Source organism: Scyliorhinus torazame, chromosome 18 (genome assembly GCF_047496885.1).
Source record: "Scyliorhinus torazame isolate Kashiwa2021f chromosome 18, sScyTor2.1, whole genome shotgun sequence".
In the NCBI taxonomy this organism is placed as follows: domain Eukaryota; kingdom Metazoa; phylum Chordata; class Chondrichthyes; order Carcharhiniformes; family Scyliorhinidae; genus Scyliorhinus; species Scyliorhinus torazame.
In genome coordinates, this window is record NC_092724.1 from 160432349 (window position 1) to 160449537 (window position 17189).

At 49.0% G+C, this 17189-nt stretch overlaps 1 protein-coding gene across 5 annotated transcripts in view; it reads right to left on the reverse strand.

Annotated features, from left to right (window-relative positions):
• Nucleotides 1-17189, reverse strand: part of LOC140395692 (sodium-coupled monocarboxylate transporter 1-like) — a 147622-nt gene that overhangs the window by 23738 nt on the left and 106695 nt on the right. For all 5 annotated transcript variants that reach the window (XM_072483766.1, XM_072483764.1, XM_072483765.1 and 2 more), the window contains one exon: nt 8334-8536. In XM_072483766.1, coding sequence (XP_072339867.1) covers nt 8334-8536 — 203 coding nt within the window. The remainder of the gene's footprint in view (nt 1-8333; nt 8537-17189) is intronic.

Here is a 17189-nt window from a genome sequence, read left to right on the forward strand (position 1 = left end):
TAGTCAGGCCAGATTTAGTTTGTGCAGCCGTTCCCATTCCCGCACCACTTGGATGCCTAGATACCGAAAGCTACCCACTACTAATCTAAACGGCAGTTCCCCTAGTCGCCTCTCCTGTTCCCTCGCCTGGACCGCAAACATCTCACTTTTCCCCATATTTAGTTTATACCCCGAAAACCGGCCAAATTCCCCCAGAACCGTCATGATTTATTCCTTCCCCTCTGCTGGGTCCGATACATACAGAAACAGATCGCCTGCGTAAAGCGAGATTCTGTGCTCTGTGTTTCACCCCCCCCCCCACCCCGGACCAGCCCCTTCCAGCCCCTTGAGCTCTCAGAGCAATTGGCAACGGCTCTATAGCTAACGTGAACAACAGTGGGAGAGGGGGCATCCCTGTCTCGTCCCCCAATGCAGCCTAAAATAGTCCGATGTTGTCCTATTCGTCCGTACGCTCGCCACAGGTGCCTGATCCAGCAACTTGACCCAGTCAATAAAGCCCCACCCAAATCCGAACCATCTCAGTACCTCCCACAAATATTCCCATTCTACTCGATCAAAGGCCTTCTCTGCGTCCATTGCGACACTACCTCCACCTCCCTGCCTTCCGGGGGCATCATGATCACGTTTAATAGCCTTCTTACATTGGCCACCAACTGCCTTCCCTTAACAAACCCTGTCTGGTCCTCCCCAATAACATCCGGATCACAATCCGCAATCCTGAGGACAAAATTTTGGCCAGCAGTTTGGCGTCCACATTCAATCGGGATATTGGCCTGTAGGACCCACACAGCTCTCCATCCACCTTCGGGAAATCTTGCCCCCCTCGGAAGTCCCTCATCCCCTCCGGCCCTGTTGGGGGTTCCGACTCATACAACCTACTATAAAACTCCTTATTCACCCCTGCTGAGTCTCCAACCAGGTTCCCACCTCCATCCTTTACTTTCCCTATCTCCCTGGCTGCCTCCCTCTTTCTAAGCTGCTGTGCAAGCATTCTGCTGGCCTTCTCTCCATGCTCATAAAACGCCCCCCCTCGCCTTTCTCAGCTGTTCCACCGCCCTCCCTGTGGTTAACAAGGGAACTCCGTCTGTAGCCTCCGCCGTTCCCTTAAAAGCCCTGCCTCTGGCGTCTCCGCATACCTCCTGTCGACCTGTAGTATCTCCTTTACCAGTCAGTCCGTCTCTGCCCTGTCTTCCTTCTCCCTGTGGGCCCATATCGAGATCAGCTCCCCTCTGACCACCGCCTTCAGTGCTTCCCAGACCATCGCTGCCGAAATTTCCCCCCTGTCGTTGACCCGCAGGTAGTTCTGAATACATTTCCTCAGCCGCTCGCACACACCTTCGTCAGCCAAAAGTCCCACATCCAGCCTCCAGTGCGGGTGCTAGTTACTGTCTTTACTAACCTACAGGTCAACCCAGTGTGGGGCATGGTCTGAGATTGTGATCGCCGAGTACCCTATGTCCACCACCCCCATCAGTAGAGGCCTGCCCAGAATAAAGAAATCAATCCGGGAGTACACTTTATGCACGTGTGAGTAGAAGGAGAACTCCTTCACCCTCGGCTGCCTAAATCTCCATAGGTCCACCCCCCCCAATCTGCTCCGTGAACCCTTTTAGTTCCTTTGCCATTGCTGGCACCCTGCCCAATTTTGAGCTTGACTGGTCCAAGCCAGGGTCAATTAATTGTGTTGAAGTCCCCTCCCATGACCCGCTTATGAAAATTCAGGTCCGGTATCTACCCCAGCATCCTGTTTATAAACTCCACTTCGTCCCAATTTGGTGCAAACACATTTACTAATACCACCTGCACCCCCTCCAATTTCCCACTGACTATAATGTACTGACCTCCCACATCCAAAACTATTCTACCCGCCTCAAACACCACTCGCTTGTTGATCAGGATCGCAACCTCCCTAGTCTTCGAGTCCAGTCCCGAGTGATAAACCTGTCCGACCCAACCTTTCCTTAATCTAATCTGGTCAACTACTCTAAGGTGCGCCTCCTGCAGCATTACCACGTCCGCCTTCAGTCCTCTCAAATGCATGAACACACGTGCCCTCTTGACCGGCCCATTTAGCCCTTGTACATTCCAGGTGATCAGCCTAGTTGGGGGGATCATCGCCCCCCCACCACTTCGCCGATCAACCATCGCCTTTCTTGGGCCAGTCTCCAGCCCGCAACCCGTGCCTCCACCGGCCCGCCCCCAGGCAGCCTCCGCCCCAGCCTCCTCTCTGTCCCTCAGCAACAGTCCCTCCCTCATCAGCAGAACATATTCCCCCCCCCCCCTTTCCCTCCTAGTAACAGCACAATGTAAATCGACCTCTTTGATAAGCCTAACATCTGTTTACCCCCCCACTACGCTTCCGTGAGCTAGTCCGCCCAGCTAGCTTGGTGGCCCCCACCCCTGGCGCCAGACATTTTCCCACCTATTGTTCCCTCCCCAGCGTCCCCCCCACGCATACATACATATTCAAATGAAAAACAATCCCAACACAATTGCCCGACAGAGAAAACTCTCTCCCAGCTAAACAAAGAAAATATCAAGCAAGAGATCCAGCATCTATACAAACACACCTTCATCCCCCAACAGTGCAAATGTAAACTTTAACTTACTCAGCTCTGCAACTGGCCCCAAATCAATACAGAAGGCATTACAAATAAGACCATAAGACCATAAGACATAGGAGCGGAAGTAAGGCCATTCGGCCCATCGAGTCCACTCCACCATTCAATCATGGCTGATTTCAACTCCATTTACCCGCCCTCTCTCCATAGCCCTTAATTCCTCGAGAAATCAAGAATTTATCAACTTCTGTCTTAAAGACACTCAACGTCCCGGCCTCCACCGCCCTCTGTGGCAATGAATTCCACAGACCCACCACTCTCTGGCTGAAGAAATTTCTCCTCATCTCTGTTCTAAAGTGACTCCCTTTTATTCTAAGGATGTGCCCCCGGGTCCAAGTCTCCCCTGCTAATGGAAACAACTTCCCTACATCCACCCTATCTAAGCCATTCATTATCTTGTAAGTTTCTATTAGATCTCCCCTCAACCTCCTAAACTCCAATGAATATAATCCCAGGATCCTCAGACGTTCATCGTATGTTAGGCCTACCATTCCTGGGATCATCCGTGTGAATCTCCGCTGGACCCGCTCCAGTGCCAGTATGTCCTTCCTGAGGTGTGGGGCCCAAAACTGCTCACAGTATTCTAAATGGGGCCTAACTAATGCTTTATAAAGCTTCAGAAGTACATCCCTGCTTTTATATTCCAAGCCTCTTGAGATGAATGACAACATTGCATTTGCTTTCTTAATTACGGACTCAACCTGCAAGTTTACCTTTAGAGAATCCTGGACTAGGACTCCCAAGTCCCTTTGCACTTCAGCATTATGAATTTTGTCACCGTTTAGAAAACAGTCCACGCCTCTATTCTTTTTTCCAAAGTGCAAGACCTCGCACTTGCCCACATTGAATTTCATCAGCCATTTCTTGGACCACTCTCCTAAACTGTCTAAATCTTTCTGCAGCCCCCCACCTCCTCCATACTACCTGCCCCTCCACCTATCTTTGTATCATCGGCAAACTTAGCCAGAATGCCCCCAGTCCCGTCATCTAGATCGTTAATATATAAAGAGAACAGCTGTGGCCCCAACACTGAACCCTGCGGGACACCACCCGTCACCGGTTGCCATTCCGAAAAAGAACCTTTTATCCCAACTCTCTGCCTTCTGCCTGACAGCCAATCGTCAATCCATGTTAGTACCTTGCCTCGAATACCATGGGCCCTTATTTTACTCAGCAGTCTCCCGTGAGGCACCTTATCAAAGGCCTTTTGGAAGTCAAGATAGATAACATCCATTGGCTCTCCTTGGTCTAACCTATTTGTTATCTCTTCAAAGAACTCTAACAGGTTTGTCAGGCATGACCTCCCCTTACTAAATCCATGCTGACTTGTCCTAATCTGACCCTGCACTTCCAAGAATTTAGAAATCTCATCCTTAACAATGGATTCTAGAATCTTGCCAACAACCGAGGTTAGGCTAATTGGCCTATAATTTTCCATCTTTTTCCTTGTTACTTTCTTGAACAGGGGTGTTACAACAGCGATTTTCCAATCCTCTGGGACTTTCCCTGACTCCAGTGACTTTTGAAAGATCATAACTAAAGCCTCCACTATTTCTTCAGCTATCTCCTTTAGAACTCTAGGATGTAGTCCATCTGGGCCCGGAGATTTATCAATTTTTAGACCTCTTAGTTTCTCATGTCTATATACATGTTTCTGGAACCCACCTCTTCATTCACCTGAGAAAGGAGCTGTGCTCCGAAAGCTAGTGATTCGAAACCAACCTGTTGGACTTTAACCTGGTGTTGTAAGACTTCTTACCGTGCTCACCCCAGTCCAGCTCCAGCATCTCCACGTCAGAACTTCCAGAAGGCATTTGATAAAGTTCCACATAAGAGACTGTTAATGAAGGTGGAATCCCACGGAGTTGAGGGCAAATTATTCACATGGTTGGGAAGTTGGTTGAGTGGCAGGCGACAGGGCGTGGGGATAGTGGGTAATTATTCTAATTGACAGGAGGTGATAGGGATCGGTGTTGGGGCCTCAATTATTCACATTATTCATTAATGACTTGGCAATGGCATAGAAAGTCATATATCCAAATTTCCTGATGATTCAAAGTTAAGCAGCAGTGTAGACAGCCTATATAAAAGCCTTGTGCGACCTAGGTTTACCAAAATGATACCTGGACTACAGGGGTTACAAGGAGAGATTACACAGCTTGGCCTGTTTTCACTAGAATTTAGAAGGTTAAGGGCTGGTCTGATTGAAGTATTCAAGATAACAACATGGAAATGCAAGGTAGATAAAGATAAACTATTTCCACTGGTTGGAGATTCTAAAACTAGGGGGCACAGTCTAGCAATTAGGGCTAGGCCGTTCTGGGGAGATGTTAGGAAGAACATCTTCACTTAAAGGGTGGTAGAGATTTCAAACTCTCTTCCATAAGTTGAAGCTAGAACAGCTAATGGTAAATCGGAGATAGATTCTTGTTAAGCAAAGGTATTAAGGCATATGGGCCAAAGGCAGGAATAAGGAGTTAGGTCACAGATCCACCATGATCTCATTAAATGGCAGGACAGGCTCGAGGGGCTGAATGGCCTACCCCTGTTCCTATGTTCCTATGAAATATATTGCCGTTCTTTCACTGTCACTGAGTCAAAATCCTGGAACTGCCTCCCTAACAGCACTGTGCATGTATCTACACCACATGGACTGCTGGAGTTCAAGGCGGCGGCTCACCACCATGTTCTCAAGGGCAATTAGGGATGGGCAATAAATGCTGGTCTAGCCAGTGACGCCCACATCCTGTGAAAGGATAAAAATCTGATAATATTCCAAAATTACCTAGATTCTACAAAGGTCCCAAAAGATTGGAAGATAAAAGGAGTGGAGTGATATATTAGCATGGATAGAGGATTTGCGAACTAACATTAAAAGAGTTGGGATAAATGGATTGTTTTCACCTTGACAAATTGAAACTGGTGGAGTGCTGCAAGGATCAGTGCTGGGCCTCAGTACGATCTGTATTAATAACTTAGATGAAGGGATACAAAGATAAGTAGAAAAGCAAGTCATGAGGAGGATACAAATAATAATAATAACCTTTATTATTGCCACAAGCAGGCTTACATTAACACCGCAATGAAGTTACTGTGAAAATCCCCTCGTCGCCACATTCCGGCGCCTGTTCGGGTACACAGAAGGAGAATTCAGAATGTCCAATTCACCTAACAGCATGTCTTTCGGGACTTGTGGGAGGAAACCGGAGCACACGGAGGAAACCCACACGGACATGGGGAGAACGTGCAAACTCCGCACAGACAGTGGCCCAAGCCGGGAATCGAACCTGGGGCCCTGGCACTGTGAAGCAACAGTGCTAGCCTCTGTGCTACCATGCCGCAAACATCTGGAATACCGTATGTGCTAAACGAGAGTCTCAGTTTCTCGATTGTTGCTTTCAAAGTTGTGGACGGCATCCTGTGGACCTCTAGCCAATTTGAATGCGCATCGATTATGATCAGGAACATGGAACCTTGGAAAGTGCCGGCAAAGTCGGCCTGAAGCCATTCCAATGGCCATTCCGGCCACTCCCAGGGATGAAGAGGTGCAGTGGGTGGGAGCAGTTCTTGGCATAAATTACATTGTTGGGCCAATCACTCCATCTCTGCGTCCAGGCCTGACCACCAGACATAGCTGCGGACGAGCATTTTCATTTCGGACACTCCTGGGTGTCTGTTCTGTAGGTCCCTCAGTATGTGGTCCTGACCTTTGTGTGGGATTACAACGCGAGTTCCCCAGAGGAGGATGCCGTCTTCCACACTGAACTCTGCTATTTTGGTGGTAAAAGCCTTTGACTCATTGGGTAATTTTTGATGCTGGCCCCCATCTGGAATTATATGGCCAACTTTTGACAATAAGGGGCCCATTTGTGTCCACTCGCGTATCTGGGCTGCTGTCACTGTTAATGTATCCATGAAGTACTGTGCGGCAATAACTTCATCACCTCCAGGGGATATTGGTGGTCACACCAACAGTGTGAGTCGACTCAATGCATCCCCGTCTGTGATCTGTATGCTTAGCTGATGGTCCAACGTATACTCGTATGCCGCCAGTAGGAGGGCCCACCCCTGGATTCACGCTGATGCTGTGAGCGGAATAGCGTTATCGTCTCTGAAGAGTCCCAACAGCGGTTTGTTGTCCGTTAAAACAGCAAAACGACGGCCATACGCATACTGATGCCAGTGTTCTGGAGGTGAATTCAATCGGCCACTTCCTACCATCGTCCATCTGATGTGATAAAACGGCACCGCTGCTGTATGGCAAGGCGTCACATGTGACCAGGAAAGGTTTGGTGAGATTGGAGTGCGTCATCGCTGGATGAACTCAGCTGCCTTTTCATGTTAGTGAACTCTTCTTCCTGTGGCGCTCTCCACGCCCACTCCTGATTTCTTTTTAAGCACGACGTGTAGAGGGGCTAAAATGGTTGCAAGGCCAAGGATGAATTTTCCATAGAAGTTCACTAGTCCTAGAAATGATCATATGGGGGACTGGGCAACTCCACCCCTTCCAAATAGGCTGACCCTGCAAACTCTGGCAGATGGTAATGCTGGGGGACATCAAGGATGACATTTCTTGGGTTAATGCAGGGATAACAGCCAATGGAATTTCAGAGCCATCATTATTGAACTAACCTCAAGTTTGTAAAGCTTGCTCCATAAATTCTGCCATATATTTTCACACTCCACAGCAAGTCCAACAATCATCACTTTAACATGAGATACAATTGTTAGGAACAAAAAATTATATTATAAATTGAATGCAATAGCTCAAAGAAAAACATAGGTTTTGCTTCTTGAAGGCCCTGTGCTTCTTAAACCAGGCCAGCAAATGACTAAATTCTAACCCTAGCTGACCTTTAACAATAGGTTAAAATGTTATTTTGACCCTGAAATCTAACAAAATAATCCTGTAAAAACACAAGTCTTGAATATTTGGGTTCTGATCAAAGGTCTCAGGGAAATACCAACTCTTTCTCTCTCCACTGATGCTGCCGGATATGCTGAGTGTTTCCATCGGTTTCTTTTTTTATAACCAATATAAATGCTTGATTCAGGGCTGGTTTAGCACAGGGCTAAATTGCTGGCTTTGAAAGCAGACCAAGGTAGGCCAGCAGCACAGTTCAATTCCCGTACCAGCCTCCCTGAACAGGCGCCGGAATGTGGCGACTAGGGGCTTTTCACAGTAACTTCATTTGAAACCTACTCGTGACAATAAGCGATTTTCATTTCATTTAATTTCATTTCAAGCCCCCTAACTGTCTTTAGGTGGATTGATCCTGAGACTCGAAGATTATCGTACGTGAGGAGGAGTTACAAACAGTAAAGTAAAATCAACTAGTAAAATGGATAGCACAATTGTTTCACAGCTCCAGGGTCCCAGGTTCGATTCTGGCTTGGGTCACTGTCTGTGCGGAGTCTGCACATCCTCCTCGTGTGTGCGTGGGTTTCCTCCGGGTGCTCCGGTTTCCTCCCACAGTCCAAAGATGTGCAGGTTAGGTGGATTGGCCATGCTAAAATTGCCCTTAGTGTCCAAAATTGCCCTTAGTGTTGCGTGGAGTTACTGGGTTATGGGAATAGGGTGGAGGTGTTGACCTTGGGTAGGGTGCTCTTTCCAAGAGCCGGTGCAGACTCGATGGGCCAAATGGCCTCCTTCTGCACTGCAAATTCTATGACTATGAAAACTTCAACTCAATTCAATACTGATTTGCTAACCTTTCTTCCGGTTTGGTTGGTATTAGGGTGGTTAGCATTGATGTCACATTCACAGGGGTAGAGGTGGTGGCATTAGCTTCCGGGCAGCCTGCTGTCGATGTCTCGAGCAACTCTGAAAATTCTCGAGATGGTGGATAAATCAGACCACCGATTCCTATCCACATGGAAAAGGCTACTCCTACAAACCACCCCACACACGCACCCTGTGAGAGAGAAAATAAACATACTTTAAAGAATAGTGCATGAATTACAAACACATCTAGGTCTACATTTCAAATAGTCAGTGTTGAATTCAATAATCAGCCAGAGTAAGAATTACTGTAACTATACCATACAAAACACTTGAATCATATCTCAGACCTCCTGGAAAGTTCTATCTAATAAAGTTGCCTGCCAGAGAACTCTTTATTTAAAACGTGAAGGGTGACATGAAATCATTAGCCAAGCTTGTCAGCCAAACAGAACTTTTTCATGACACATATCAAGCCCCACTCCAGAAAAGGCAGACTTCTCTTACCAAGGTGACAGCTAGAACTGGTCACCGTTTGCTATGGGATTGCTGCCCAGTAACATTTGGTGGTAGGCAATCTACATTTCAGAGTCAATTAGAAAATTATTCTCAATATTCCTTTTGCTTGGACTTTCTGTTCTGTGTCAACCCTGGTACACTGGGTAACGTTCCTGCCTCTGAGACACAGGTTCTGGGTTCAAATCCTGCTTCAGGATTTCAACTGAGAAATCAGGACTGACACTCTAGTGCATTATTGAGGGAGAGTATTTTGGATGAGCGGTTAAACCAAGGCCCTATCTGCCCTCACAGATGGATGCAAAAATCTCATGGCCCAGCATCTGGGCCAACATTTATGTTTCAATCAGATTATCTGATCACGATCATGTTCCTGTTTATGAGAACATTGGGCGGGATTCTCTCAGCCCGGGGCTGGGCCGGAGAATCGGCGGGTCGGGCGCGAATTGCGGCACGCTGCCCCGACGCCGGTCCGCCGATTCTCCGGAGAGTGGAGAACCAGCGCCATTGGTGCTGGCGTGGTTGGCGCGGCGTCGGTCGGGGGCCGCTCTGCGGGGCCCCCCCCGGCGATTCTCGATCCGGGATGGGCCGAGCGGCCATGCTAAAAAAGCCGAGTACCGCCGGCACAGTCCACACCTGCTCTTAGCCGGCGGGACTTTCGGCATGGATGCATCCGGGGCGGCCTGGTGGGGGGGGGGGGGGGGGGGGGGGTCCGACTCCGGGGGTGGGGGCCTCCGCTGTGGCCTGGCCCGTGATCGGGGCCTACCGATAGGTGGGCTGGCCTCTCGGGCTGGGGGCCTCTTTTGTTCCTCACCGGCCCCCGTAGCCCTATGCCATGTTGCGTCGGGGCCGGCGCGGAGAAGGGAGCCACTGCACATGTGCGGCAATCACGCCGGTCCCACTGCGCATGCGCGCGTTGGCGCCGGCTCCACTGCGCATGCGCAGGCCCGCGGCCCCCATCTGACGCCGGGGATCAGCAGCTGGAGCGGTGTGGGTCGCTCCAGTGCCGTGCTGGCCCCCTGTAGGGGTCAGAATTGCTGCTCCTGTGGTCATGTTGACGCCGTCGAGAAATGCGACGCCGTTTATGACAGCGTGAACACTTAGCCTCAGGATCAGAGAATGCCGCCCAGGGTCAGCATATATTAGCTCCCACATTTCCTGCATTTCTGAAGTGAATTCATTTCAAAATCACTTCATTGGCTTTAAGGTGCTTTGAGATAGTTGGTGGCTATGAAAATGTGCAATAGAAACCCAAGTCTTTTTTCCTACACTTCCAAGGCATTGTGCTGTGTTTTTGCTGCATTTGTGCTAATGCAAGCTAAGTCCACGATGGCCTAAAGAGCACACGCACCCATGGTTCAATGGTCAGCTTATGTGTACATGCACTGCAAGACACACTGTCCATAAAATTCACTGAGGCTGGAAAACAGGCACTGGGAATAACCAGTGTCCATGACGTCTAATGCAGGAAACCATGTAAACTCCATGGTGCTGGTCTATTTGAGCATTTTCTGCATAAAGCCAAAGCTAACCTCGGTGCTGAGTGGCTGCACCCTGAGCAGTGGGTGCAAAATGAAGAGAGGCCAGTAGCACTTCGAACCAGCATGTGGTACTTAAAGACAGCCCATCTCTCAGAGGGAACATGTTCCGAATGGAACAGGTGCTGAAAGTGATTATGGAAGAGAATGAGAGGGAAAACAACACTGAAATAATGCACAAAATTGAACAGGTGAGCTTCAAAATATTTCAACATTGCACTTGGGGTTTTACTGAGGTGTGGAGGGGGAGGGATAGTCTTTGCAAAGGGCTGGGAGGCCATTTAGTAAAAAGTGCAGACAGCAGTGCAGCAGGTAACTGTGGCAGCAAAGACCAGGTGTAGCCCCGAGGACTTGGATGCAGTGACATAACAACTTCAGAGACCTCACACGAGTGGTCAAGGCTAGTAAATGCATCATCAACTGAAATGCCTACCATTGCTTCAGAGAGTGTGGCAGGAGGACACCGGGACAGACAGTCAGCACCTAGAGGAGAGTGTGAGAGGAGGACAATGGAACAGACAGTCAGCACCTAGAGCAAAGTGTGAGAGGAGGACACTGGGACAGACAGTCAGCACCTAGAGGAGAGTGTGAGAGGAGGATACCGGGACAGACAGTCAGCACCTAGAGGAGAGTGTGAGAGGAGGACACTGGGACAGACAGTCAGCACCTAGAGGGGAGTGTGAGAGGAGGACACTGGGACAGTCAGCACCTAGAGGAGAGTGTGAGAGGAGGACACTGGGACAGACAGTCAGCACCTAGAGGAGATAGTGAGAGGAGGTCACTGGGACAGACAGTCAGCACCTAGAGCAGAGTGTGAGAGGAGGACACTGGGACAGACAGTCAGCACCTAGAGGAGAGTGTGAGAGGAGGATACCGGGACAGACAGTCAGCACCTAGAGGAGAGTGTGAGAGGAGGACACTGGGACAGACAGTCAGCACCTAGAGGAGAGTGTGAGAGGAGGATACCGGGACAGTCAGCACCTAGAGGAGAGTGTGAGAGGACACTGGGACAGACAGTCAGCACCTAGAGGAGAGTGTGTGAGGAGGACGCTAGGACAGACAGTCAGCAGCACCTAATATTTGACATCACGGGAGAAACATGAGTTCATTGTTTTGAGAAACTGCTGTTAGGGAGGGTTATCAAGCAGCTGAGAAATAGAATAGGCATTGTTTTAAAGGTGCAAAGTGTATTTAAGAAAGAAACACAATCAATAGGGAAATAACTGGATTTTGATTTTAGGTAGCAACTTTAGATAATTATATTTGAGAACTTCAAAACTAAATTTCTTCACTTGATAGAGTTAAGGGGGTTCTGGTTTAGCTCACTGGGCTAAATCGCTGGCTTTTAAAGCAGACCAAGGCAGGCCAGCAGCATGGTTCAATTCCCGTACCAGCCTCCCCGAACAGGAGCAGAATGTGGCGACTAGGGGCTTTTCACAGTAACTTCATGGAAGCCTACTTGTGACAATAAGCGATTTATTAAAAAAAAAATTTTGTGGGACATAAACACGAATAGGATTTCTTTAGTCTATATATTCTATTTAGTTAAGTTATTTCTGGGAGACTCAGAGTACATCCTGCCCGCAAATCCTTTTGCAGCCTTGGAAAATGGTGAGAGTGATGCTTCCCCTGTGGAGGCCAACCAGAGCCAAGGCCATGGCACGCGGATGTTCAGGGGCAGGGAAAGTGCGGAAGGGCAATAGTGGTAGGGATCCGTTAGTGAGGGTATTAGATCAGTGCTTCTGTGGCCTTAACAGACGGAAGAAAGAAATGAATCTGTGGGCACGGGTTATGTTCCTACAAAAGAGAACACAAAGTATTGTCTTGGCATGGTCGCTTCATACAATAGTGAAAATGAAACGTGGACACCTTCAGTTGGATACTGATTAAAGTTTAGATCTCCTATTCGAGTTCTTGGATGAAATTTTTAAAAAAGGATGATCTATTGAGTTCTTTTCTTTTTCTTTTTAAAAATAAACTTAGAGGGCGAAATTCTCCGGAAATAGCGCGATGTCCGCCGACTGGCACCCAAAACGGCGCAAATCAGACGGGCATCGCGCCGCCCCAAAGGTGCGGAATGCTCCGCATCTTTGGGGGCCGAGCCCCAACCTTGAGGGGCTAGGTCGGCGCCGGACGAATTTCCGCCCCGCCAGCTGGCGGAAAAGGACTTTGGTGCCCCGCCAGCTGGCGCAGAAATGACATCTCCGGGCAGCGCATGCGCGGGAGCGTTAACGACCGCTGACAGCTTCCCACGCAAGCGCAGTGGAGGGAGTCTCTTCCGCCTCCGCCATGTTGGAGACCGTGGCGGAGGCGGAAGGGAAAGAGTGCCCCCACTGCACAGGCCCGCCCGCGGATCGGTGGGCCCCGATCGCGGGCCAGGCCACCGTGGGGGCACCCCCTGGGGCCAGATCGCCCCGTGCCCCCCCCAGGACCCCGGAGCCCGCCCGCGCCGCCTTGTCCCACCGGTAAGGTAGGTGGTTTAATTTACGCCGGCGGGACAGGCATTTTAGCGGCGGGACTTCGGCCCATCCGGGCCGGAGAATCGAGCGGGGGGGCCCGCCAACCAGCGCAGCGCGATACCCGCCCCCGCCGAATCTCCCGTGCCGGAGACTTCGGCAACCGGCTGGGGGCGGGATTCACGCCAGGCCCCGGCGATTCTCCGACCCGGCGGGGGGTCGGAGAATCTCGCCCAGAGTGCCCAATTCATTTTTTCCAATTAAGGGGCAATTTAGCGTGGCCAATCCACCTAACCTGCACATCTTTGGGTTGTGGGGGCAAAACCCACGCAGACACGGGGAGAATGTGCAAACTCCACACGGACAGTGACCCAGAGCCGGAATCGAACCTGGGACCTCAGCGCCATGAGGCAGCAGTGCTAAGCACTGAGCCACCGTTCTGCCCTGATCTATTAAATTCTTATGAAACATGGTCAGACTTTGATAGAGTTTGAAATAATGGACAGTCATTTCACAGAAGAATATATAATGGGCTTTAACAGTTTGTATAAAAGATTGACAAAATTCAATTTGATAACCCCTGGATCAGTACTTGTATTGAAGCTGCTAGCATGTGGTAAGGTGTCTCACACAGAGGCTTCTCGTCCTAACTGGTGATCAGCTCTTAGAGAGGGATTAGAGATTCTGGGGAAACACTCATTTCCTTCAGTAACTGTAAAAATTGGCTCCAGTTCTCACATTCTGGAATAGAGCACTTTTCCAGGATGACAGAACTTGACCCCCTGCACTGCTGAGTCCAGCATTGTCCTTGTCACTGCCCGTCAGCCAGCCAGCCCAGACTGCTGCCATACCTGGAGTTCTTGAGTTGGTCCTGCAAGACCATCCGCAATCTTTTCCCATTGACCATCAGCAGCGTTTCACCAACAATGCTCCACCCCAATGTGTAGAACCATAAAGACAAGCAAATGCAAACAGGAGTCAGGAAAGAACGGAAAGCACAAGGGGGTTTACTGAACCTTTGAAAAGAAAATTGGTTCATTTGATTTGCGATGTTAGTTTGAAGTGTTTTGCGGTGGCTTTTACTTCAGTATTGTTACAAAGAGAACACTGTGCCGAATATTGACCGAAGGAAGGCAAGGTTTGGGATTCTTGGTGTAACAGAGAAAATTGACCACAGAGAGGGAGACCATTTGACCAATCATGTCTATACCAGCCAAAAGAGCTAATCAATTAATCCTGTTTCCGGCTGTTGGTCTGTAGTCCTGTAGGTTACAGCATGCCCAGTACATATGTCAAAGGCTAGGAATCCTGTGGCAATTGTCTCATCTCCCCACTCCCCAAAGCCTGTCCACCATTTACAAGCCACAAGTCAGGAGTATAAAGGATTGGATTGGATTTGTTTATTGTCACGTGTACCGAGGTACAGTGAAAAGTATTTTTCTGCGAGCAGCACAAGTCATTAAGTACATGGGAAGAAAAGGGAAGAAAATAAAATACATAATAGGGCAACACAAGGTATACAATGTAACTACATAAGCACCGGCATCGGATGAAGCATACAGGGTGTAGTGTTAATGAGGTCAGTCCATAAGAGGGTCATTTAGGAGTCTGGTAACAGCGGGGAAGAAGCTGTTTTTGAGTCTGTTCGTGCGTGTTCTCAGACTTCTGTATCTCCTGCCCAATGGAAGAAGTTGGAAGAGTGAGTAAGCCGGGTGGGAGGGGTCTTTGATTATGCTGCCCGTTTTCCCCAGGCAGCGGGAGGTGTAGATGGAGTCAACAGATGGGAGGCAGGTTTGTTTGATGGACTGGGCGGTGTTCACGACTCTCTGAAGCTTCTTGCGGTCCTGGGCCGAGCAGTTGCCATACCAGGCTGTGATGCAGCCCGATAGGATGCTTTCTATGTGCATCTGTAAAGGTTTGGAGGGTTAATGTGAACATGCCGAATTTCCTGACGAAGTATAGGCGCTGTTGTGCTTTCTTGGTGGTAGCGGCGACGTGGGTGGGCCAGGAGAGATTTTTTGGAGATGTGCACCCCTAGGAATTTGAAACTGCTAACCATCTCCACCTCGGCCCCATTGATGATGACAGGGGTGTGTACAGTACTTTGCTTCTTGAAGTCAATGACCAGCTCTTTAGTTTTGCTGGCATTGAGGGAGAGATTGTTGTCGCTGCACCACTCCACTAGGTTCTCTATCTCCCTCCTGTATTCGGACTCATCGTTATTCGAGATCTGGCCCACTATGGTTGAATCGTCAGCAAACTTGTAGATGGAGTTAGAACCAAATTTTGCCAGGCAGTCGTGTGTGTACAGGGAGTAGAGTAGGGGGCTAAGTTAACATCCTTGCGGAGCCCCGGTATTGAGGACTACTGTGGAGGAGGTGTTATTGTTCATTCTTACTGATTGTGGTCTGTTGGTGAGTAAATCGAGGATCCAGTTGCAGATTGGGGAGCCAAGTCCTAGGTTTTGGAGCTTTGATATGAGCTTGGCTGGGATTATCGTATTGAAGGCGGAGCTGTAGTCAATAAATAGAAGTCTGATGTAGGAGTCCTTGTTGTTCTAGGGATGAGTGTAGGGCCAGGGAAATGGCGTCTGATGTGGACCGGTTGCAGCGGTATGCGAATTGCAGTGGATCAAGGTGTTCTGAGAGTATGGAGGTGTGCGCTTCATGATCAACCTCTTGAAGCACTTCATTACGACTGAGATCAGGGCCACCGGACAGTAGTCATTGAGGCACGTTGCCTGTTTCTTCTTTGCACCGGTATTATAGTGGTCTTCTTGAATGAGGTGGGGACCTCGGAGTGGAGTAGGGACAGGTTAAAGATGTCCGTGAATACCTCTGCCAGCTGGTCCGCACAGGCTCTGAGTGCACGACCAGGGATCCCGTCCGGGCCCGTCACTTTCCGAGGGTTCATTTTCAGGAAGGCCGATCTGACTTCGGAAGCTGTGATGGTGGGTATGGGTGAGTTATGGGCTGCTGGGGCACTCGACAGCGGATTGTTGGTTACCTGCTCGAACCGAGGATAGAATGCATTGAGTTCATCGGGGAGGGGTGCGCTGCTGCCGGAGATACTGCTCGGCTTCGCTTTGTAGCCCGTTATGTTGTTTAGTCCTTGCCACAACCGCCGAGAGTCTGTCTGTGACTCTAGCTTGGTTTGATATTCTCTTTTGGAATGCTCTCAACTTCCCTGGATGAATGCAGCTCCAGCAACATTCAAAAAGCTTGACACCATCCAGGACAAAAGCAGCCCACTTTCACCGCTCCTTCACTGTTGCTGGTCAAAATATTGGAACTCCCTCCCTAACAGCACCATGAGTGTACCTACACCTCAGGGACTGCAGCTGTTCAAGAAGGCAGCTCACCACCACCTTTTGAAGGGCAGCTAGGGGTGGTCAATAAATGCTGGCCTAGCCAGTGATGCCCACACACTGTAAATGAACTTTAAAAACGCAAATATTTGATCAATGCATTGAGGAGTTCGGCCTCAACCATTGTTACAGGCTGTGAATTCCAGACCCTTGCTACCATCTAGGTGAAAATACTTCTCACTTTCCAGCTATGCTTTTGTTAATGACTTTAAATGGAGATTTGGGGTTGCATTCAGTGGTACCACAATTGAATGAGCCAATTATGGACAGCTTAGCCAGACAGGGAATGTATTTTTATTCCTTCCCTTCATCATCCTCTTTCCCCACTTTCTTTTCTTGGCCTCCACAACTGCTCACCATTTCCATAGAGACAAGGGCAGATGGCAAGATTGTGAAGTATGCAGCAGACCACAATGAATTGTGACAGATGCTTTGACAATTTCTACAGGACTCTTCCAGAGCATTCCAAGCATTGTGAGAGCATCCCAATAATCTGCACAATCACATTTCATGTGGGAGAATGGCTTGTGTTATTTTCATACAGCCATTTTGCATTTGTTGCACTCTGGAACCATGAGCTAGCGGTCAGCGGATAGTCAGCAGCTACCATTTCTCATAGTAGCTCAAATATAGATGGTACAGTGGACTGCTGCAGAATGCAAGTATCATGGTGATTGCCAAGATACTGGGTATTGACCAATAGGATGTGCGAGTATGGTGGTGCATCAGGATGCTGATTGCATAGAATCCTGCTGAGTTACGGTATATCCCAGAATTTACCCTAATCCTCATCAACTGCAAAATGCGTGTTCAGCTGTATGAGATTAGCTAGAACATACAGGTCAGAAATAGTACCACAGGAGTCAAATCAATGTTATGTGTTGACTAATGTAACAATCTGTCTACTCTGCAATATTCGGGCACGTGCCTCATGTACTCAAGCTAACATCCTTTCCAAAGTGGCATCTG